Source organism: Lepus europaeus, chromosome 21 (assembly GCF_033115175.1).
Source record: "Lepus europaeus isolate LE1 chromosome 21, mLepTim1.pri, whole genome shotgun sequence".
Classification (NCBI taxonomy): domain Eukaryota; kingdom Metazoa; phylum Chordata; class Mammalia; order Lagomorpha; family Leporidae; genus Lepus; species Lepus europaeus.
This window is the reverse complement of record NC_084847.1, coordinates 2,669,066-2,693,022: the sequence shown is the minus strand read 5'-3', so window position 1 is coordinate 2,693,022 and position 23,957 is coordinate 2,669,066. Positions and strand designations below refer to the sequence as shown.

At 53.5% G+C, this 23,957-nt stretch overlaps 1 protein-coding gene across 1 annotated transcript in view; it reads left to right on the top strand.

Annotated features, from left to right (window-relative positions):
* The window catches only part of TRAP1 (TNF receptor associated protein 1), a 51,682-nt gene that overhangs the window by 4,013 nt on the left and 23,712 nt on the right, over nucleotides 1-23,957 (top strand). The window contains exons 2-4 of the mRNA XM_062180164.1: nucleotides 20,194-20,358; nucleotides 21,071-21,153; nucleotides 21,927-22,067. Coding sequence (XP_062036148.1) covers nucleotides 20,194-20,358; nucleotides 21,071-21,153; nucleotides 21,927-22,067 — 389 coding nt within the window. The remainder of the gene's footprint in view (nucleotides 1-20,193; nucleotides 20,359-21,070; nucleotides 21,154-21,926; nucleotides 22,068-23,957) is intronic.

The following is a 23,957-nucleotide window of genomic DNA, read 5'->3' as shown; positions in this document are numbered from 1 at the left end:
GCGCCGGTTCAAGTCCCGGCTGCTCCACTTCTGATCCAGCTCTCTGCTGTGGCCTGGGAAACGAGTAGAAGATGGCTCAAGTCCTTGGGCCCCTGCACCCACATGGGAGACCCAGAAGAAGCTCCTGGCTTTGGATTAGTGCAGCTCCGGCCTTTGCGGCCAATTAGGGAATGAATTAGTGGATGGAAGACCTCTCTCTGCCTCTCCTTCTCTCTGTGTGTAACTTCTGACTTTCAAAATAAATGAATCTTTAAAGAAAAAGTCAGAGGGAGAGATGAAGAGCGAGATCTTGCATCTGCTGGTTCACTCCCAAATGGCCACAATGGCCAGTGCTGGTCCAGGCTGAAGCCAGGAGGCAGGAACCCCATCCAGGTCTCCACATGGGTGGCAGGGGCCCAAGCACCTGGGCCATCCTCCGCTGACCTCCCTGGGGCACCAGGAGGGAGTTGGATTGGAAGTAGAGCATCCGGGACACAAGCTAGTGTCCATATGGGAGGCCCCACAATGCCGGCCCCTGAATGACAATTTAAACATCTAACCTGAAATAATCCTAGAAGTTCAGAAACAAGATGGAGAGATTTCCGCTGTGAGTAAAGACAGGAACAGAGGTGTCGGAGTGACTGAAAAGCCAAGAGCTGCTTGCTTGTGAGCCTGGAACTGTTAGAATCACCGGCAGTGTCCGCCGTGAACGGCCGAGGCTGCCTCCCGCGTCTTCCTTTGTGCTGTCTCCATTTGGTGGAGCAGTCAGTGCTGCTCTCGGCCATTTGGAAGTACCGTTAGTGTACAGAAATCAAGCTCTCAAATAGAACTGATGCGGAGTTTCACAGACTCTAGCCTTAAATTTAGGTATATTTTGGTTGAATTGCATGTTATATAAGGGAATTTTAAAAATGTGTCCATGAGCCCTCCTGTGAAAAATGCCTTTTGAGGGGCTGCCGTGGTGGTGTAGGTTAAGCCACTGCCTGCAGCGCCAGCGTCAGATACAGGCACAAATTCCAGTCCCGCTGCTCCACTTCCGATCCAGCTCCCTGCTAATGCGCCTGGGAAAGCAGCGGAAGACGGCCCAAGTCCCGGGGCCCCTGCACCCACGTGGGAGACCGGATGAAGCTCTTGGCTCCTGACCCAGCCCTGGCCCATTGCAGCCATTTGGGGAGTGAACCAGTGGATGGAAGTTCTCTTTCCCTCTGTCCCTCCCTCTCTCTGTAACTCTGCCTTTCAAATAAATAAATCTTTAAAATTTTTGAAAAGTGTTTTATTAAAAAAGCCGTTCACGTGCTGAGCTGCTTTGCCAGTACAACACCTGCAGATGTGTGTGGGTTTAGAGGGAGGGTTGGACATGTGCACCCTTGGCTGTGCCTTCTGGCACTTCCCGTTGCTGTACCGTTCTAGGTTAACCCTGAATCCGTTTCCTAGCTCACGAGCTGCTGACCTTGGCCTGCAGTTTGTGTTAGGAGGCCGCACCTTCTGAGAAAATTAGCTATATTCTTTGTTATGGACCTGCTCTAACATTTATTGGTGGGAAGAGGACGTGAGGAGGGAGTCCCTGGCCTTTGGACATCACGGCACCAAGCGCTCGTGAAACAAAGAGCTTCGTGGGCTGCCGTGCCCCAGCACTGCTCTGGGGATACCCAGGGCCAAAGACAGGAATCCCTGCACTGGTGACGGCAACGTGGGTGAAATGCTGGGGCGGGGCTGTGGCGAAGGTGGCGTGGGAGCAGAGCCCGGGGTGAAGGAGCCCCTCAGGGTGCGGGCAGGGGAGCAGGAGTGGGCTGGCGTTCTCATGGGACAGCGGGACCACTGGGGAGCCCTGCCAGTGGGTGGTGCGCGGCGTTCGTAAGTGTGACGTCACCATGCAAGCTGGTGACATCTAAGGCGAGGTATTGAGTTGGAAAGGAAGGTGGCTTTGCACGGGTTTTCATTGGCAAGGAGACGGTCTCCTCCCACCAGGACACGTGCCTGCACCCCAGCCGCTCTGCGCGGTCTGCACCACGCGTTTTTCACATCCCGTTCGGGAGTCGTTCATGTGACTCCTGGAGTTGCAGAGAACGGGTGTCTGTAGCTGCCTCTGTCCTGGTGGGTCCTTGGGTGATGTGCAGACTGTGGCTCTGAGATCCCCCAGCCCACCGTGCTGGAGCCACGGTGCTGTGAACCTGCTGGCTGGCTTGGCAGGGCAGTGCCCTCCTCCGCTGTGGGTGTTGTGAGACTCCTCGTCCTGTCCTCCACAGCCTTTGGTGTCTTCTCTGTGGTGGAGTTGCCACTTTTCTTTTGAGTCTTGGGCCTTTTCTCTGTAGACTGGTAAGGGTACAGCCTGTGCTGTATTGACTGGAACCCCAGAGTGCATTTCAGAGAGTCCTTCCTAGGGTATTTTTTTTTTTTTTTAGATTTATTTATGTGGAGGATGTTGCTATGGTGTAGCATCCCATGTGGGTGCTGGTTGGAATCCCAGCTGCTCCACTTCCGATCCAGCTCTCTGCTAATGTGCCTGGGAAAGCAGCAGTAGATGGCCCAAGCGCTTGGGCCTCTGCACCGCCATCGGAGACCCAGAAGAAGCTCCTGGCTTCTGCCTGGCCCAGCCTTGGCCACTGGGGCCATTTGGGGACTGAACCAGTAGGTGGATGACCTTTCTGTCTCTCTCTCTCTGTAACACTGCCTTTCAAAATAAATCTTTTTTTGATGGAGATTTATTTGAAAGAATCAGAGAGAGAGAGAGAAGGGTCTTCCTTCTGCTGGTTTATTCCCTAAGTGGCTGCAACGGCTGGGGCTGGACCAGGCTGAAGCCAAGAGCCTTCAGCTCCATCCAGGTCTACCATGTGGGTGGCAGGGGCCCAAGCATTTAGGCCATCTTCCACTGCTTTCCCAGGTACATTCGCAGGTAACTGGTTCAGAAATGGAGCAGCAGGAGTTGCTATTAAATAATTTATTTTTTAAAATTTGAGCAGAAGATAGAGACAGTGCTCCCACCCACTGGTTTACTCCCCAGAGCTGTGACACCTGGGCTAGGGCAGGCCAAAGCTGGGAGACAGGAACTCAGTCCAGGTCTCTTACAGGGTTGGCAGGGACACGACTACTTTAACCATCACTGCTGCCTCCCAGGGGGTACGTTAGCGGGAAGCTGGGATTGGGACTAGAGCTGGGTCTTGAACCCAGACTTCTAGTAAGGGATGCAGGTGCCTTAACTGGCATCTTAACACCAATCCATGCCCACTCCTTAAATCCTACAATAATCTTCAGTTACTCTGAGACAGCTTCCATCTATTGATTCCTTCTCCAGACGCCTGCATCAGCTAGGGTGTAAGCTGGGCTGAACCAGGAGCCCAGAATTCTTCTAGGCCTCCCGTGTGGGTGACAGAGACTGGCTTGGATCCAAGCCATCCCTGTTGCCTTCCGGGCTACACGTGAGGATGAAGCTGGAATCGGAAGTGGAGCCAGGACTTGAACCTTGGCACTCTGAGGTGGGCTGTGGCATCTCGCGGTGTCCTTTTTTGGGTGGGAGGGAGTGGAGGTCTTTTTTTTTTTTTTTTTTTTTTTTTTTTTTTTTTTTTTTAGGATTGATTTATTGGGAGCTGGCATGGCACAGTGAGTTGTTACCACTCGTGATGCTGGGGTCCCGTGCCGGAGTCCTGGCTGCTGAACTTCAGACTCCGCTTCTTGCTAATGTGCCCGGGAAAGCAGCAGCAGGTGGCCTGAGTGCTTGGGCCTGGCCCAGACCTGACTGTTGCAGCTCTTTGGGAACTAACCAGTGGATGAAGGTCTCTGTCTTTATCCCTTCCTCTCAATCACTTTGCCTTTTTTTTTTTTTTTTTTTTTAAGATTTAATTATTTTATTTGAAAGGCAGAGTAAGAGAGAGAGAGAGAGAGAGAGAGAGGTCTTCCATCCATTGGTTCACTCCCCAGTGGCCCCAACAGCTGGAGCCATGCTGATCTGAAGCCAGGAGCTTCTTCTGGGTCTCCCACATGGGTGTAGGGGCCCAAGGACTTGGGCCATCTTCTACTGCTTTCCCAGGCCATAGCAGAGAGCTGGATCGGAAGTAGAGTTGCCAGTGGGCCGGCACCGTGGCTCACTTGGTTAATCCTCCGCCTGTGGCACTGGCATCCCATATGAGCACTGGGTTCTAGTCCCGGTTGCTCCTCTTCCAGTCCAACTCTGCTGTGGCCCAGGAGAGCAGTGGAGGATGGCCCACATGCTTGGGCCCTGCACCCGCATGGGGGACCAGGAAGAAGCACCTGGTTCCTGGCTTCGGATCAGCACAGCGCCAGCCGTAGCGGCCATTTGGGGAATGAACTAACGGAAGGAAGACCTTTCTGTCTGTTTGTCTGTCTCTCACTGTCTATAACTCTACCTGTCAAAAAAAAAAAAAGTAGAGCAGCCGGGACTTGAACCAGCAACCTTATGGGATGCTAGCACTGCAGGTGGTAGCTTTACCCACTATGCCACAGCACTGGCCCCATCACATTGGCATTGAAATAAGTTTTATTAAGGTAGAGCCAGGGTGCTGGGGCAGGGAAGAGAGATATTTTCCATCTACTAGTTCACTCCCAAAATGACTACAACAGCCAAGCTGGGCCAGGCTGAAGCCAGGAACCCAGAACTGCAGCTGTGTCTGGCACAGGGGCGGCAGGAGCCCAAGCACTTGAGCCATCTTCTGCTGTCTTCCCAGGTGCCCTGACGGGGCAGAATCAAAAGCAGAGCAGCTGGAACTTGAACCGGCACTGTGACATGGGATGCCACGCCACAGTGCTGGTCCCCTCACAGCATCTTCAATGCCATGCCAAATGCACAGGTGTTTTAATCATGTTTGGAAAAGACTCAAGATGCTCAGTGTGGTTAGCGCTGTTTGTGGGAGCCACGGTGAGATGCCACTTCACACCTCCCAGCATGACTGTAGGAAACAGGCTCAGCCACCGCTGCGGGCGCTCCTCCGACAGCTCAGCGTAGAGGCTGTGACACCAGCAGTTCCACGCCTGGAAGTGCGCCCAGGAGAGAGGAGAGCACGTGCACACACAGAGCCGTGCGGGAACCTCGCTGCAGCAGCGTCCAGGCAGAACGTGGAGACAGCCCGATTGTCCGCCGCACAGTGGGAGCACCCCAGTGCTGGTCAGGTGCTGAGTGGACAGGCAAGCTTAGTCTGCCTGCATACTGCAGTGTCACTTAGCCTGCAAGGGTGCGGAGCATGGAGCTGCAGTGTAGAAACCTGGGGGAGGGCCGGCGCTGCGGCTCAACAGGCTAATCCTCCGCCTTGCGGCGCCGGCACACCGGGTTCTAGTCCCGGTCAGGGTGCCGGATTCTGTCCCAGTTGCCCCTCTTCCAGGCCAGCTCTCTGCTGTGGCCAGGGAGTGCAGTGGAGGATGGCCCAAGTGCTTGGGCCCTGCACCCCATGGGAGACCAGGAGAAGCACCTGGCTCCTGCCTTCGGATCAGGCCGGCTGCAGCGGCCATTGGAGGGTGAACCAACGGCAAAGGAAGACCTTTCTCTCTGACTCTCTCTCTCTCTCACTATCCACTCTGCCTGTCAAACAAACAAACAAACAAAAAAACCTGGGGGAGCCCAGGCCGAGTGAGAGCAGACACGGGAAAGCATGTTGGCGGTCCCCTTTGTGTAAGATGCCTGGAATCGACGAGTCCTTGGGCAGTGGGTGAGGGGTTGCTGAGAGCTGTGGGAAAGGGAGTGGGGAGTGCCGATACAGACAGGACAGTGGGGTGATGGAAATGCTCCAGAATTAGTGGTGATGTTGTGCACTTTGTGAATGTACCAAAAGCTGCTGAAATGTACAGTTTCAAAAAGACTTACGTGTCTCTTTGAAAGGCAGGTGACAGAGAGGTCTCCCTCCACCTGTTCACTCCCCAAAGGCCTGCAATAGCCAGGATTAGGCTAGGCCAGGGTCAGGAGCCAGGAACTGCATCTGGGCCTGCCATGCAGGTGGCAAGGACCATCACCCCTGCCTCGCAGGCACAGGAGCCGGGAGCTGGATTGGAGGCGTCACGGCCTGTACCTGAAGCAGCACTCCGAGAGCAGATGCAGGCGTTCCAGGCAGTGGCCGAGTCTGCTGGCCACAGCGTGTGCCAAACTACGCTTTATTCGCACGGGTGAGTTTTACGGTGTGTGAGTTCTGTCTCAGCAAAGCCATTTTGTTAACCATCGCAGTCCTCACAATACTGTTAGCTTTTAGTTTCATTTTACTGTTTATCTGGACTTTGTTTTGGTTTAGTAAGATAGAGGAAGTCAATTTTAATACTACAGCTTTACGTTAATGTGCTTAAGATTTGTTGATAATAGTACACCCTCACTGTTCCCCTTAATTTTTTTTTTTTTTTTTGACAGGCAGAGTGGACAGAGAGAAAGGTCTTCCTTTGCCATTGGTTCACCCTCCAATGGCCAGCGCACTGCGCTGATCCGATGGCAGGAACCAGGTGCTTCTCCTGGTCTCCCATGCGGGCGCAGGGCCCAAGCACTTGGGCCATCCTCCACTGCACTCCCGGGCCACAGCAGAGAGCTGGCCTGGAAGAGGGGCAACCGGGACAGAATCCGACGCCCTGACCGGGACTAGAACCCGGTGTGCCGGCGCCGCAAGGCGGAGGATTAGCCTAGTGAGCCGCGGCAGTTCCCCTTAATTTTCTTAGCTTGTTCTATGTGAACTGTAGAATTAACTTGAGTGGTTTTTTTAAAATCCCTTTTGGATTTTTATTGGGATCATGTTAAAAATATAGACTCACTGCCCAGACTTCTCAGCTTCTGAACCAGCTTCCTATTAATGCGTCCTGGGAGGCTCCAGAAGATGGTTCAAGTACTTGAGTTCCTGCTACCCATGTGAGAGACCTGGATGAAGTTCCTGGCTCCTGGCTTCTACTGACATCTGGGAAGTGAACCAGAAGATAAAAGATCTCCCTGGGGGCCACCATCTGCAGCACCCGTTCAAGTTCTGGCTTCTCCACTTTTTAAAGATTGATTTATTTATTTGAAAGGCAGAGTTAGAGAGAGGGAGGTCTTCCATCCGCAGTTTACTCCAGATGGCTGCAACCGCAGGAGCTGCACCGATCCGAAGCTAGGGGCTTCTTCTGGGTCTCCCATGCAGGTGCAGGGACCCAAGGACTTGGGCCATTTTCCACTGGTTTCCCAATCCATAGCAGAGAGCTGAATTGAAAGTGGAGCAGTGAACCAGCACCTATATAGGAAGCTGACATTACAGGCTGCAGCTGTACCCGCTATGCCACACCGCTGGCCCCTGCTCCACTTTTGATCCAGCTCCCTGCTAATGCGCCTGGGAAAGCAGCAGAGGATGGTCCAAGTGCTTGGGCCTCTGCACCCACATGGGAGACCCAAATGAAACTCCTGGTTTCTGCCTTCAGTCTGGCCCAGCCCTGGCCATTGTGGCTATTTGGGAAGTGAACCAGTGGGTAGAAGATAGCTCTCTCTGCCTCTCCTTCTCTATAATTCAGATTATCAAGTTACAAGAGAGAGAAACATTATATGTTTAAAAAAAAAAAAAAGATCTCCTCTTTCCCTACCCCACTCCCTTTCAAGCAGATGAAAATACTATTTAAAAAATGCATTAAGAGGAAACTTGCCATCTTTTAATATTTATTCCTACTATTCAAGAACATTTCCCAAGCTGTTTTCTTTTGTAAATGTATTTTATGTTTCTAGTAAAAAAATTTTTTTTATTTTTTGACAGAGTTATAGAAAGAGAAGGAAACAGATCTTCCATCCACTGGTTCATTCCCCAAATGGCTGCAGCAGCTGGGGCTGAGCCAGGCCGAAGCCAGGAGCCTGGGACTCCATCCCGGTCTCCCACGTGTGTGGCAGGGGCACACACAAAGGTGTGTGAGCCGCCTTTTTGCTGCTCTTCTGGGTGCATTAGCAGGGAGCTGTATTGGAAGTGGAGCAGCCAGGGCTCAGTCCTGGTAGCCATATGGGATGTTGGCATTGCAGGGAGCTGTATTGGAGGTGGAGCAGCCAGGGCTCAGTCCTGGTAGCCATATGGGATGCTGGCATTGCAGGGAGCTGTATTGGAAGTGGAGCAGCCAGGGCTCAGTCCTGGTACCCATATACGATGCTGGCATTGCAGGGAGCTGTATTGGAGGTGGAGCAGCCAGGGCTCAGTCCTGGTACCCATATGGGATGCTGGCATTGCAGGGAGCTGTATTGGAGGTGGAGCAGCCAGGGCTCAGTCCTGGTACCCATATGGGATGCTGGCATTGCAGGGAGCTGTATTGGAGGTGGAGCAGCCAGGGCTCAGTCCTGGTACCCATATGGGATGCTGGCATTGCAGGGAGCTGTATTGGAAGTGGAGCAGCCAGGGCTCAGTCCTGGTAGCCATATGGGATGCTGGCATTGCAGGGAGCTGTATTGGAAGTGGAGCAGCCAGGGCTCAGTCCTGGTAGCCATATAGGATGTTGGCATTGCAGGGAGCTGTATTGGAGGTGGAGCAGCCAGGGCTCAGTCCTGGTACCCATATGGGATGCTGGCATTGCAGGGAGCTGTATTGGAGGTGGAGCAGCCAGGGCTCAGTCCTGGTACCCATATGGGATGCTGGCATTGCAGGGAGCTGTATTGGAAGTGGAGCAGCCAGGGCTCAGTCCTGGTACCCATATGCAATGCTGGCATTGCAGGCAGCAGCTTAACCTTCTGTGCTACAAAACCAGCCCTTCTATTACATTTTTAAAGTATTTTTTTGACACTATGCAGTTTTTCTAAATAGTTTTACGAATAAGCTGTTTTGTACATTAGTTATTGATGCACATAGTATAAAGTTCAAAGGATGGAAAGGTGTATGCAGTGAGAGCCTGTCTCTTACTGCTGGGCCTCGAGCTCCACTCCCACCCCCGGCAGCCCCCACGCTGGTGTCTTTGGTGTCCTGGCAGGGATCTACCTGGCACGTGAGGATAGACACATGCACACATGTGTACACTCACATGCATGTATGTATGTGTTTCAGTACCTTGGTGGCTTCTATAAACCAGTGTTTTGCGTTTAGGTTTTTCCATTAGATGGTTTAACATCAAAACCCATCACACACGGGCTGCCTCATGTATGTAATTATTATAACCAAGCCAGTGAGTGTGTGGGCTGCCTGTCTTGAGCTGTCACAAATGCAGATGTAGTAACTGTCCTTGGCCCTTGATAGTGCTTCCTAGTTGTTTTTCTTTTTTCTTTTTAAGATTTTTATTTATTTAAGAGGTAGAGTTACAGACAGAGGGAGACAGATTTTTCCATCCACTGGTTCACTCCCCAAATGGCCACAACAACTGGAGCTGGGCCAGAAGCTTCTGGGTCTCCCATGTGGGTGCAGGGACCCAAGCCCTTGACCTGTCGTCTGCTGCTTTCCCAAGTGCTTCAGCAGGATGTTGGATTGGAAGTGGAGCAGCCGGGACTCAAACTGGTGCCCATATGGGATGCCAGAACTGAAGATGGAGGCTTAATCTTCTATACCATGGCGCTGGCCCCTCTACTGGTGTTTTCTACGTAGAATGGCTGTTGATGTTTGTGCAGAACTTCTGTAATCTACCTCTGCACTAGATTGTTTTTACTGTTTTAGGAGTTTTCTGACTGATTCTGTGAGGTTTTCTGGGCACACACACACTGCCTGCAGGTGGGGGAGTTGTGAGTAGGTTATTGGGTAAACCGTTAATATAACACTAAAAACTGCAGACTGAGCATCAGGCAGATTAAGCATTTAAATACAGTTCAAACATATTTATCCTTTAAAATAATCTCCCTTTGGAAAAAATAAAGTGGATGTCAGTGTCGCAAGCTCCGGCGTAACCCAGTGCGCCACGGTGCTGGTCCCTTCCTGTGTTCCTTTATGTGTCTACACAAGTGCGTGAATACACACTTGCATGTAATGTACGTCTGCAAACACTGGAATTGTGTGTTCTGTGACTTTTTTTTTTAAGATTTTTATTTGTTTATTTGACGGAGTTACAGACAGTGAGAGAGAGACAGAGAGAAAGGTCTTCCTTTGCCATTGGTTCACCCTCCAATGGCCGCTACGGCCAGTGCATCGTGCTGATCCGAAGCCAGGAGCCAGGTGCTTCTCCTGGTCTCCCATGCGGGTGCAGGGCCCAAGGACTTGGGCTATCCTCCACTGCACTCCCGGGCCATAGCAGAGAGCTGGCCTGGAAGAGGGGCAACCGGGATTCTAGAACCTGGTGTGCCTGCGCCTAAGCAAGATGGAGGATTAGCCTGTTAAGCCAGCCCCTTCTGTGACTTTTTTAAAAACATTTTTCATCTACTTGAAATGCAGAGTGACAGAGACCTCCCATCTGCTAGTTCACTTTTCAAATGCGCACAACAGGGGGTGCTGGGCCAGGCCAATGCCAAGAGCCTGGAGCTCCATCTGGGTCTCCCACCAGGGTGTGAGGAATCCAAGCACTTGAGCCATCATCTCCTGCCTCCTAGGAGATGGTAGCAGAGAGCTGGATTGGAAGCAGAGCAGCCAGGACTTGAACTACGCTCAGGATGGGATGGCATTGCTAGCAGCAGTGTATCCGCTGCGCCGCCGCGCCAGCTCCTGACTTAATTGTTTTGGTCAGACTTGTGTTGGTGTTGGTGGTTTTCTTTTTAAGACTTTTATTTATTTATTTGAGAGGTAGAGTTACAGACAGTGAGAGGGAGAGACAGAAAGGCTTTCCTTCCTTTGGCTCACTCCCCAAATGGCCACAATGGCTGTAGCTGCACCAATCCAAAGCCAGGAGCCAACAGCTTCTTCTGGGTATCCCATACGGGTGCAGGAGCCCAAGGACTTGGGCCATCTTCTACTGCTTTCCCAGGCCACAGCAGAGAGCTGGATTGGAAAAGGAGCAGCCAGGACTAGAACCAGTGCCTATATGGGATGCCGGCGCCGCAGGCAAGGACTAACCTACTACGCCACAGTGCCAGCCACAGCCTTGTGGTTTCTTAGCTTTGTCTATGCCCATGCTGTAGCTGAATAGTTTTCACAGCTTTCTCCTGTGTGTTGTTGGACCATGGTTTCTGCACGTTCGGTTCCTGGCATGCACCTGAACGGAACTACTGTGCCCGCCTTGTTGAAATGCAGGATTACTTTCAACTAGAGCTACACCGAGGGGCCAGTGCTGTGGTGTAGTAAGCTAAGCCTCTGCCTGTGGTGCCGGCATCCCATGTGTGTGCCAGTTTGTATCCTGGCTGCTCCTCCTCCAATTCAGCTCTCTGCTCGTGGGCTAGGAAGGCAGTGGAAGATGGCCCAAGTGTTTGGGCCTCCGCACCCATGTGAGAGACGTGGAAGAAGCTCTTGGCCTTGGATCAGTTTGCTCCAGCCATTTCAGCCATTTGGGGAATGAACCAGTGGAGGGAAGACCTTTCTCACTCTTGTAGCTTTGCCCCTCAATAAATAAATTAAAAATCATTTACAAAAGAGCATGCCACATGGCACCATTCAAGTCCACATGCCATGTGGGGTGTTCTTGGGCCGTCGTCATCTTTGTGGGCATGGTGAGTGTTAAGTGACTTTTTTTTTTTTTTTTTTGACAGAGTGGATAGTGAGAGAGAGAGACAGAGAGAAAGGTCTTCCTTCTGTTGGTTCACCCTCCAATGGCCCCTGCGGCCGGCGCATCTTGCTGATCCGAGGCCAGGAGCCAGGTGTTTCTCCTGGTCCCCCATGCGGGTGCAGGGCCCAAGCGCTTGGGCCATCCTCCACTGCACTCCCGCGCCATAGCAGAGAGCTGGCCTGGAAGGGGGGCAACCGGGATAGAATCCAGTGCCCCAACCAGGACTAGAACCCTGGGTGCCGGCGCCGCAAGGCAGAGGATTAGCCTGTTAAGCCATGGCGCCGGCCTAAGTGACATCTTGTCTCCATATGTGGTTAAAGATGAGATAAATATCAGAAAGTAGGTAACGTACGTGTGCAGCTTTGGGGGACCGTGTTATGACTGAAAGATCATCTGTGTCATTGTTACCTCCCACTGCGTGAGACTCTTCGGTAACTCAGTTCTCTGTCTTGTTGTTAGGCAGATGGGTTATTTGCAGTGAGAGCTTCTAGAATCACCTGTTGGTGTGTGCGTTGCATCCCACCTTGCAGGTGCACCTGCTTCTCCAGGGCCCCTGGCTTGGAGGCGATGGCTGGGGTTAGGTCCGCTATGTTACCAGTTGTGACTGTTCCCACGCCAGGGGTCCCTCTGCACCACAGGCTCACCGACACATGGTGCTTTCAGGCTGGTAAAGCATTTGTCAGTGTGATGGTTATGCACAGATGTTTTGTTATGATCTTAATTGCACTTAATTGATTACTAATGAAGTTCAGCGTCTTTTTGTGGTTTATTGGCCATTTGTGTTATTTGCTGTGAAATGCTGTTCATGTTTTTTTGCCTGTTTTTTCTTCTGGACTGGTTGACTTGTTCTTACTGTGTTGTAGGTTTCTTTCTGGAAGTTAATCTTTTATTCTTTAGTCAGTTAATCCTTTTCCAGTTAATAGTACACGTTGCCAACGTGGTCTTCCAGGCTGTGTCTCCCTGTTTCACTCGTCCTGGTCCACAGTGTGTGTCCCTCTCTGATGAATGGAAGGTCTTCATTTTAATGAAGTCAAATGTATCGCCTTGGGGCAGGTCCTCTTCCCAGCGGTGAGATGTTTGCATCCCGGCTTGGAGTTCCTGGGTTTGACTCCTGGCTCTGGCTCCTCACTGCAGCTTCCCGCTGATGCCGACCCTGAGAGACGGTGCTGATGGTTCACGTAGTTGGGTCCCTGCCACACACAGCGAGGTCTGGGCTCCTGGCGTTAGCCCGGCCTGGCCTTGGCCATTGGAGGCATTTGGGGAGTTAGCCAGTGGATGGAAAATCTCTGTCTCTCTGCCTTTCAAATAAGTGGGAAAAAAAGAAAAGAAGATATATTACCTTATTTGTTTCCACCAAACAGGAGATGAACTTTGAAGCTTTGGTCTTTTTAGGTAAACCTTCTCCCAGGCATCACTTGTAGGTTAAGAAGAGTCGCACACAAGCAGCTGTGGGCTGATTCTGGACCGTATACATTTTGTTTGGTCCAAACGTTAAAAATTAATCACCAACATTGAGAGTTGGAAGGTTTCATATAAATATTTAAGCTTCTTGTATCCTTTGAAAAATCAGAAAATCAGAGTGTTGGCCCACATCCCCTAGTGACCACTGTCCCCCACGGCTCGGTATCCACTGCTCAACTGCTTCTTGGTTCTGACCCGGTCCTGCTGTTTATTCTGCAATTGTGGGATGTGATCGAGTTCATTTTCGGATTTGTGGGCTGTTAAACGAAACTTGGTCTTGCTGTGTTACCATTTTTATGTCTTTATGGATTTCTTTTGCTGATGTTTTATTAAGGGCCTCTATGCCTCCGTCTGTGAGAGCTACCGGTCTGTTGTTTCTGTTTTGAGTGTGTTGCATCTTTGTTGGTTTTTCTTTTCTCTTTTTAAGGGTTCATTTATTTACTTGAGAGTCAGTGTAACAGGGCGGGGTGGGTACAGAGAGATCTTATATCTGTTAGTTTACTCCCCGAATGCAACAGCTGGGGCTGGAGCAGGCCAAGGCCAGGAGCTTCTTCCGGGTCTCCCACATGGGTGCAGGGGCCCAAGCACTTGGGCCATCTTTTTGCTGCTTTCTCAGGCGCATTAGCAGGGAGCTGGGTGGGAAGTGGAACAGCTGAGACTCGAACCATTGCCCATATGGAATGCTGGCATTGCAGCCAGAGGCTTAGCCAGCTACACCAGAACACGAGCCCCATTTGTTGAGTTTTGATATTAGGCTTAGGCTGTTCTCAAAACTTATGGTGAAATATTCCCTGTTTTGGCCAGGGCCGGGGCTTAACAGGCTAATCCTCCGCCTTGCGGCGCCGGCACACCGGGTTCTAGTCCCGGTCGGGGCGCCGGATTCTATCCCGGTTGCCCCTCTTCCAGGCCAGCTCTCTGCTGTGGCCCGGGAGTGCAGTGGAGGATGGCCCAAGTGCTTGGACCCTGCACCCCATGGGAGACCAGGAGAAGCACCTGGCTCTTGGCTTCGGATCAGCGAGATGCGCCGGCCGCAGTGGCCATTGGAGGGTGAACCAACGACAAAAAGGAAGACCTTTCTCTCTGTCTCTCTCTCTCTCACTATCCACTCTGCCTGTCCAAAAAAAAAAAAAAAGAAAGAAAGAAAGAAATATTCCCTGTTTTTTAATTTTTGAAAGACTTAGTGTAAGATCTGAATTATATCTTCTTCATGGTTTGACAGAATTTTTCAGTATTCTAGTTCTAGAATTTTATTCATAGAAATATATATTTTTTTGTTAAAGATTTATTTATGTATTCGAAAGAGTTACACAGAGAGGCAGAGAGTGGTCTTCCATCCGCTGGTTCACTCCCCAGATGGCCACAATGGCCAGAGCTGTGCCGATCCGGAGCCAGGAGCCAGGAGCTTCTTCCAGGTCTCCCACTTGGGTGCAGGGGCCCAAGTACTTGGGGCATCTTGCACTGCTTTCCCAGGCCACAGCAGAGAGCTGGATCAGAAGAAGAGCAGCCGGGACTAGAACCGGCGCCCATATGGGATGCTGGCGCTTCAGGTCAGGGTGTTAACCCATTGTGCCACAGCGCCAGCCGCAGAAATATATATATTTTTAAAGATTATTTATTTGAAAGTCAGAGAGAGGAGAAGCAGAGAGAGAGAGAGGTCTTCCATCTGATGGTTCATTCCCCAATGGGCCACAATGGCTGGAGCTGTGCCAATCCAGAGCCAGGAGCTTCTTCCGGGTCTCCCACGTGGGTACAGGGGCCCAAGGACTTGGGCCATCCTCCACTGCCTTCCCAGGCCATAGCAGAGAGCTGGATCAGAAGAGTAGCAGCTGGCGCACAGATGGGATGCTGGCACTACCCTCTGTGCACAGTGCCGGCCCTAAGTTTGATGACAGTAACTATAAGCTGTGCTCCGCTTTGGTGAGATAGTTGTATGTTAGCAGAGGACAGCAGCAGAAGAAACACGACAGATTGGCGCGTAGCAGCAGCTTTAAGTGCGCGGCGTGGAACGTGAGTGCTGGAACTCCTGGTCAGAAGAGATTGCTGTGGACTGCAAGGGCAGGGGCTGACGGAGGGGGCAGCCAGTCCTTCCACAGTTCAGGAAAGAAGGGCGGCGGCGCGGGCGTGGGAGTGCTGTGTGCCTGAGTGGTGCTGTGCTCCGGCTGTCGGCTGTCGGCACTTCCCCTCTGTGGGACCCCTGGCCAGCAGATGGTCTGAGAAGTTGTAGCCTGGCGATGGGGTCTGTGGTCTCTCCTGAGGCGGTCGGTGAATGTGAAGATGGGTATGTGGGGGAGTGTGTCTGATACCTCGTGCAGGCAGATGGGGTGCACTGCTGGTTTAATCTTGAAGCCATTGTCCAAAGTTGAGCTAACCCAAGTCAGGTCTTTGCAGGGCTGCCTGCGACTGAATCTTGTCATTATGGTGCCATTGTCCTGAAGTCCTGGTTGGAAACTGAATTGCTTATTTCTTCCCTTCCTTCCCCTTTGCCAACTCTGGGGAGTTACACTGCGCCCTCATGGACGATATGTTAGACCCTTTCACAGCTGTTCTGAGGGGTGGGCTTGAGGCACCCTGTCCCTTGTCTGACCCCAGCTTCCTGCAGTCCCTGGGAGGCCACAGATGACGGATGGTTGGGCGTCTGCCAGCCCTGTGTGAGACCTGGGTTGAGTTCCTGGCTCCTAGCGCCAGGCCAGTCCAGTGGGAGTGAACCAGTCGAGGGGGCTCTGTGTCCTGCCCCTCCTCCTATCTTTATCTCTCTCTCAGATAAATACATACTTTTTTAAAAAGATTTATTTTTTATTTATTTGTTAAGTTACAGAGAGAGGTAGAGCCAGAGAGAGAGAGAGAGAGGTCTTCCATCCGCTGGTTCACTCGCCCAAACGGCCCCATCAGCTGGGGCTGGGCCATGTGGAAGCCAGGAGTTTCTTCTGGGTCTCCCACGCGGGTGCAGGGACCCAAGGACTTGGCCCATCCTCTACTGCTTTCCCAGGCCATAGCAGAGAGCTGGATCGGAATTGGAGCAGCCGGGACTCGAACCAGCACCCATATGGGATGCCGGCACTGCTGGCAACGGCTTTACCCGCTACTCGGCAGTGCATTGCTGCTGGGGGATGCAAACTGATTGAGTTCTCCACCACGGTGTAACATGCGTAATCTTGGACCTGACGGTCCCACTTCTAAACATGTTTGGCATAAATGACTGACACATAACACACTCCTTAGGCTGCCACTTTTCTGTTTGAAACTTCAACATTTTTAAAATTCATTTGCATTTTATTTGAAAAGCAGAGAAACAGATCTTCCTTTGCTCCTCTAATGCCCACAGGCCAGGGCTGGGCCAGGCCAAAGCTAGGAGCTTCCAGCTCAGTCTGGGTCTTGTACATGGGTGACAGGGACCTGACGCCTCTCAGGGTGCTCACAAGCAGGAAGCTGGGTCGGAGGGTGACCAGGACTCAAATCCTGACACTCCAGTGTGAGCACAAGCGTCCCAAGCGGCGGTTAAATGGCTGCACTGCCCCGCCTACCCTCCAGGCTCAGCCTGTGTGTTCTCCAGGTTGCCCTCCTTCCTTTTACCAGAGAATGGAGAATGATTTATAAGGCAAGATCTGACTGCCAGCCAGGTGGCCAGCCCATCCCGGTGCCGCCCGGGATGCTAACCCTAGGACAGCTCAGGGACAGTCCCTCTGCCCAGCGGGGTGCGGTCATGCACACATACGCAAACTTCCATGCCGAGTTGTGTGTCCAGCCCACGTGTGTGAAGCTCACAGGTTACACTGAGAACTCTTGGTCCGCCCCGTCTCGTGAGCTGATCCTGTCTAGTAGCTGCCTGTCTAGTGAGGGTCATCTTAGTGGCTGCGCAGGGCCTTTCCAGAATGCCGGAAAATGTCCCCCAGGAACACAGTCCTCCTGCTTCCTGAAGTTTTCTGCTCAGTTCTGTCTTCTTTCAGATTTGCCTAACACTCAGGCACACCTGCTACTGCTCATATTCCATCTTCTGAACATCTTGGTTTTCTGTTTGTTTTAAAGATTTATTTATTTGGCCGGCGCCGTGGCTCAACAGGCTAATCCTCCGCCTTGCGGCGCCGGCACACCAGGTTCTAGTCCCGGTTGGGGCACCGATCCTGTCCCGGTCGCCCCTCTTCCAGGCCAGCTCTCTGCTGTGGCCAGGGAGTGCAGTGGAGGATGGCCCAAGTGTTTGGGCTCTGCACCCCATGGGAGACCAGGATAAGCACCTGGCTCCTGCCATCGGAACAGCGCGGTGCGCCGGCCGCAGCGCGCTACCGCGGCGGCCATTGGAGGGTGAACCAACGGCAAAGGAAGACCTTTCTCTCTGTCTCTCTCTCTCTCTCACTGTCCACTCTGCCTGTCAAAAATAAAAAAATAAAAAAATAAAAAAAAAATTTATTTATTTGAAAGAGTTACACAGAGAGAGAGAGAGGTCTTCCATCTGCTGGTTCACTCCCCACTTGGCTACAATGGCTGGAACTGAGCCGATCTGAAGCCAGGAGCTTCTTCTGGGTCTCCCACATGGCTACAGGACCCCAAGGACTTGGGCCATCTTCTACAGTTTTCCCAGGCCACAGCAGAGAGCTAGATCAGAAGCGGAGCAGCCGGGACTCAAACCGGCGCCCATATGGGATGCTAGTACTGCAGGTGCCAGCTTCACTCGCTACGCCACAGCATCGCCCCTCCCCCGCCTGCTCCCCTCCAGTTTTGATGACTCACTTTTGGGGAGTGAAATGTACTGCTATGGTTTTTGTTTTGAAGATTGATTTATTGGAACCGGTGCTGTGGTGTAGTGGGCTAAGTCTCCCCCTGAGGCCCCAGAGGCACCATTTCGTATCCTGGCTGCTCCTCTTCTGATCCAGCTCTTTGCTAAAGGCCTGGGAAAGCAGTAGAAGATGGCCCAGATGATGGGGCTCCTGCACGTGGGAGACCCCAAGAGGCTTCTGGCTTCAAATCAGCCCATCTCTGGCTGTTGGGGCCATTTAGGGAGTGAAACGGCAGATGGAAGACCTCTCTCTCTCTCTGTCTCTCTCTTTGTCTCTGTATCTCTGCCTCTAAAATAAATACATAAACCTTTATTTTAAAAGATTGATTGATTGATTCGAAAGTTAGAGGGAGAGACAGAGTTCTTAAATCCACTGATGGTCACAATGGCCAGGGCTGGGCCTGGCTGAAACCAGGAGTGCGGAGCTTTATCTGTTCTCCTACATGGATAGTGGGGTCTAAACACTTGGGCCATCCTGCGCTGCTTTTCCCAGACCATTAGCAGAGAGCTGGGTAGGAAGTGGAGCAGCCGGAACACAAAACCCAGGGCCCATATGGGATGCTGGCATCGCAGGCAGTGGCTTTACCTACTGAGCCACACTGCCAGCTCCTGCCATGGACAAAAGGGTTACTCAAATGCCTGTTTCCCTTGGCTGCCCTCTCTCCTTTTCCTGTTCTTTTCTTCCTGTTCACCTGTTCTAGGTTGAATCCTGTACCTATGGATGTCAGCATGGCCTGCAGACCATCACGTTAAGGCTGGGCCCCCAGCCTTGTAAAACGAGGAGGCTTGGCCATGGAGACTGAACGTCCAGAGGGGAGGCAGCAGGACCCGGGGTGGGGGGTGGCCTCTGCCAGCCCCGGGGGCTCCCAGGGGAGGCTGGAGCAGGTCCTGGCCCACAGCCTCAGCAGGAACTGGCCCTGCCCCGCCTCGCTCTGGGGGTTCTGCTTCTCGGCTCCCGACTCAGGCAGTAGAGTCCACTGATGAGGCCGCCCAGCTTGCGGCACTGCCTTACGCCAGCCACGGGAAGGCTAACCCTCTCACCTTCTCGGTAGCCCACCTGCTGTGGTTTGGATCTGGGGCCCCCAGAGCACACGCTCGGGCACCTGTGAGTGTGACCTGCGGGAAGAGGGTCCTTGCAGATGGAGAGAGTAGGGGGAGGCCATGTTGGATTAGGGTGGAGCCTAAACCAGGCTTCCCCGTCTACATACGAGGTGTGGGTGCCGCCAGGGCACACGGGGGAGATTCCACGTGCTGACAGGCAGTCCGACGGCACGTCTTCCAGCCGGGGCGCTCCAAGGGTGTCGGTCACTAGCAGCAGCTCATGGCAGGCCGGGACCGACCACTCAGCCTCCAAAGGGACCTGCCCCTGCCTACAGCTGCTCTGGAACTGGGAGAGAACGGCTTCCAGGCACTTGGCTGCGGCAGCCATGGTTCCTGTTTACCTGCCTGCGCACAGGAAGAGGGATGTGGGTGTTGACCTGCACCCCTTGTTTCTCACACGATGAGTGCACCAACTCTCACCACTTAGGAATATTCTCTCTCTATATATATATATGTGTGTGTGTGTGTGTATATATATATATGTATAGACAGATTGACAGGGACAGAGAGCTCTTGCATCTGCTGGTTCACTCCCCAGATGTGTGTGTGTGTGTGTGTGTATAGACAGATTGACAGGGACAAAGAGCTCTTGCATCTGCTGGTTCACTCCCCAGATGGGCACAACAGCCACGGTTGTTGAGTGTTGGCTCCCTGAGGCCAGGAGCTAGGAGCTCCATCCTGGCCTCCCAAGAGGGTGCAGGGGCACAAGCACTGTGCCACAGCACTGTTCTTAATATCAAGAAGCAAGCAGTTTCTACACCTGTCAGCTGGGCACAAGTTAGATACCTTGAGGCCACCGAATGCATATGTTTATTAGAAAGAATGGCCACTCTGCACTCGCATGGAGATGGAATGTTTACACAGGGATTTGGGACAGATAGTCTGCACTGCCCCACCCCTGGGTGGGGGTGGAAGCAGGCATGGTTTTGCAGGTGTGGGGGGTGTTCAGCAGACGCGGGTTGCGGGTGGGATACACGCAGAAGCCTTTGCTGTCAGGAGTCCGCCGGTGCAGACGAAGGGCGAAGGCCTGGAAGCTGGCCAGCTGCTGGACTCCAGGATGGGCAGAGGGTGGTGATGGTGGCGGGAGCGCAGCAGGTGCTGCCCGGATGAAGGCCCACAGGCCCGGCTCTGTCCTCCGGCGGTGAGGAGTAGGGAGTTGTTGCTGGGCTGTGATGGGATCGATGGGAGGGTCTGGGACGCAGCCTGCCCTGAGCGCCCCAGGCCAGTGCTCCGTGTGCACCTTGGTCCACGCCCACCCCGAGTCCGGACCCGGTCTCGCCTGGCCCGACCTGTCCGTGCCTTGCCGAGCCCCTTCCCGAATGTGGTCTCACCTCGTTCTTTCTGTGTGTCCGTCTTTTCAGGAGGAAGCCTTCTGTGTCCTCGGAGGACGGCGGCGCAGTCCCCGGGCCCGCGGCCACACCTGGCGTGGAGCGCGCCGTCGGGCAGGCGGCTGAGCACACGCGCGGCGCAGGGCGAGGACGAGGAGCGCCCGCGGGCCGGCATCCGCAGCACGGAGAGCGTGCACGGTGGCGTATCCGGGGCGGCCCCTGGGTTCAGGGCTGGCGCCGAGGGCAGGGACGGGCAGTGACGCGGCCGGGCGCCGCCTCCATTTCCGTGGCGGCAGGGAGCCCCGGCTCTGTCCCCGCGCGCCTCGCGCCCTCTGCTGGTGGCGGGGCCGGCGCGGTGCGCGGTGACTCAGGCCCATCTGCTAACCATCAGGAAGCTGGCCGGCCCGCAGGAGTGAGGTCTGAAGTTGGTTTCCACTCCCCCGGAAGCCCAGAGCGGGGCTCGGAGCCAGTCCCCAGTGGGCCTGTTGCTGGCGTTCAAGTGAGGGACAGCAGCAGAACTTGACATGGAGAAGCGAGCTTTCTTTTTCGTTAGGGTTTTTAAATTTGGAAACCAATTTCTTTTTTAAAAAATTTTTTTTTAATTTATTTGAAAGAGTTTAAAGGAGACAGAGAGAGGTCTTCGGTGCGCTGGTTCACTACCTATGGGATGCCACTGCTGTGGGCCGGGGCTTTAACCTGCTGCACCACAGCACCACCCCACAGACCACTTTCTTGGAGAATAATCTTGGGTCTGGTTGCTAGCTCCAGCTGGATTCTCAGGACTGTGGTGCTTTGGGAGGTCGAGTTTGTCCATGTCTCTTAGGTTCATTCTCATAAAAAATGTTGCTGACGTTACACAGCGTGGTCTTCCATGAAAACGAACTAAGCCATGTCTGTGATTCATTACCAGGTTCTGTTTCCAAACACGAGTTCCAGGCAGAGACCAAGCAGCTTTTGGACATCGTTGCCCGTTCCTTGTACTCAGAAAAGGAGGTATGGGCCCGCGGGGTGTCCTTAGCCAGCCCCCTTTCTGTCGTCCGAGGAAGCGGCGAACGGTGAGCTGCCGGGGTCTGCGGCTCCCCTCCACAGGCCCTGGCCCTGAGCACACAGCAGCGTTTCTACAAAGTGTGTGGGTTTCGTGGAGAAATGTGTCCAGATGATTTTCTGGGCCAGATCCACTCTGGGAATTAATTGGGCTTTGCCAGTTATTTATTGAATTGATTAATCCCAGAGGCAGCTCTGCCATCTGCTGGTTCGCTCCCTAAATGTCTGCGGCAGCTGAGTCTGGGCCAGGCCAGACCTGGGCGCTGGGGACTGAGTCCAGGTGTCCCACGTGGGCGGCAGGTACCCAAGTTGCTTGAGCCATCATCTGTTGCCGCCCAGGACACCGGAATTGGGAGCTGGCACTCGGCCCTGGCCCTCTGTTTGGGACATGGGCATCCGCGTGGCATCTGAGTGTCTGCACCAGGACGCCTGCCCCGGGTCACGGTGGAGGCTCTGCTCTCTGGGGGACACAGAGGTGGCTGTGGGGCTCCTCTGTCCTCCTGCACAGGAGTTGGGAAGGAAGTGGCCCCCCATGTGTTGTCAGTGTCTGAGCTAGGCTGACGGAGAGAACTGAAAGGGTGCAGGCACCCACCGAGGCTGAGCCGGGACTGCGTTGGTGTTCAGAGGAGGGGCCTTGACGACAGGGCGACTCGGTGCCCCGGGACCTGGTGTTTGGTGGCTGTGCGTCGTCCGTGTTGTTCACCCCTACCCTGCCCCTGCAGGTGTTCATACGGGAGCTGATCTCCAACGCCAGTGATGCCTTGGAGAAACTGCGGCACAAGCTGGTGTCTGGCGGCCAGGCGCTGCCGGACATGGAGATCCACTTGCAGACGGACGCTGAGAAAGGCACCATCACCATCCAGGTAGCTCCTCCTCTGCGCTGGGGCGCATGGCTGCCAGCCTCTTGTGGCGCCGGCACTGGTCGCAAAGGGTGACTGGGCCCGGCCCGCTGCGCCCGTTCCGGGGGGTGACAGCTGCCTTCTGGTGCGCCCAGGCTGTGAGAGACCGCTGACTGTCCGTACGACCTGGAAACTCTTTGGTTTGTTGTAAAAAGAGTGCTCCTGCGTTTGGAGAGCACACTTAAGTCGGAGAAAACAGAATTTGAAAGCTTTGCAGCACCCAGAGGTAGGGCTGCTAGCACTGGCGCATGCTGCCTGTGGGGTTCTGCCTAGGCTTATGAATGTTTTCAGCTGTGTTTTATTTATTTATGTGAGCGATGGAGAAAGCTCCCATGGTCTGGTTCACACCCTAAACATCCACAGTGGCTGGGGCTGGGCTGGGCTGGGCCGGGCTGAGACCAGATCTCACACATGAGGGGCAGGAACCCAGTTACGGGAACCATCGCCCCCACCTCCCAGGTCTACATCAGCAGGAAGCTGAAGTCAGGAGCCGGAGGCGGGTGCCGAACCCAGGTGCCCTGCAGGGAGACACGAGCATCTTAACCACTAGGCTAAACCTGCCCCCCCACCGTTTTTTAAAAAGATGTATTTATTTATTTGAGAGGCAGAGAGAGGGAGGGAGGGAGAGGGGAGAGGTCTTCATTTGCTGGTTCACCCTCCAAATGGCTGCAGTGGCCATAGCTGAGCTGATCAGGAGCCAGGAGCTTCTGGGTCTCCCACGTGGGTGCAGGGGCCCAAGCACTTAGGCCATCCTCTCCTGGTTTTCCAGGCCACAGCAGAGAGCTGGATTGGAAGAAGAGCAGCCGGGACTAGAACCGGCACCCATATGGGATGCCAGCACTGCAGACCGGAGCTTTAACTCACTGAGCCACAGTGCCGGCCCCAACACCTGCCCCTTTTTGGGGGTTTTTTGTTTGTTTTAAGATTTCATTATTTATTTGAAAGGCAGAGTTACAAAGAGAGAGAAAGAGAGCTCTTTCATCCACTGTTTACTCTCCAAATGGCTGCAACAGCCAGGGCTGGGCCACGCTGAAGCCGGGAGCCAGGAGCTCCATCTGGGTCTCCCACGTGGTTGAGGGCACTTGGGCCATCTTCTGCTGTTGTCCCAGGCACGTTGTCAGGGAGCTGGATCAGAAGCAGCGTAGCTGGGACTCAAACTGGTGTGCATATTGGGTGCCGGTGCTGTAGACGCAGCTTAACCCTCTGCCATGGCGCCAGCCCCTGTACATTGTTTTTTAAGAATTTTTATTATTTTTTTTTTTGACAGAGTGGACAGGAGAGAGAGAGAGACAGAGAGAAAGGTCTTCCTTCTGTTGGTTCACCCTGCAATGGCCGCTGCGGCAGGCGCACTGCGCTGATCCGAAGCCAGGAGCCAGGTGCTTCTCCTGGTCTCCCGTGGGGTGCAGGGCCCAAGCACTTGGGTCATCCTCTACTGCACTCCCGGGCCACAGCAGAGAGCTGGCCTGGAAGAGGGGCAACTGGGACAGAATCCGACGCCCCAACTGGGACTAGAACCCGGTGTGCCGGTGCCGCAGGCGGAGGGTTAGCCTATTGAGCCGCGGCGCCGGCCAAGAACTTATAATACCTATTTCTCTGCGTTACCATTTAGTCCGTGGCACTGGTGTTTTCTTTTTCTTTTCTTTTCTTTTTTTTTTTTTATTTAAGGTTTATTTATTTTTTTGAAGGGCAGAATTAGAGAGCAAGTGAGTGAGAGTGTGAGCTTCTGTGTGCTGGTTCTCTCCCCAAATGGCCAGAGCTGGGCGATCCGAAGCCTGGAGCCGAGAGCCTCTTCCGGATCTCCCACGTGTGTGCAGAGGCCAAGGACTTGGGCCATCTTCTACTGCTTTTTCAGGC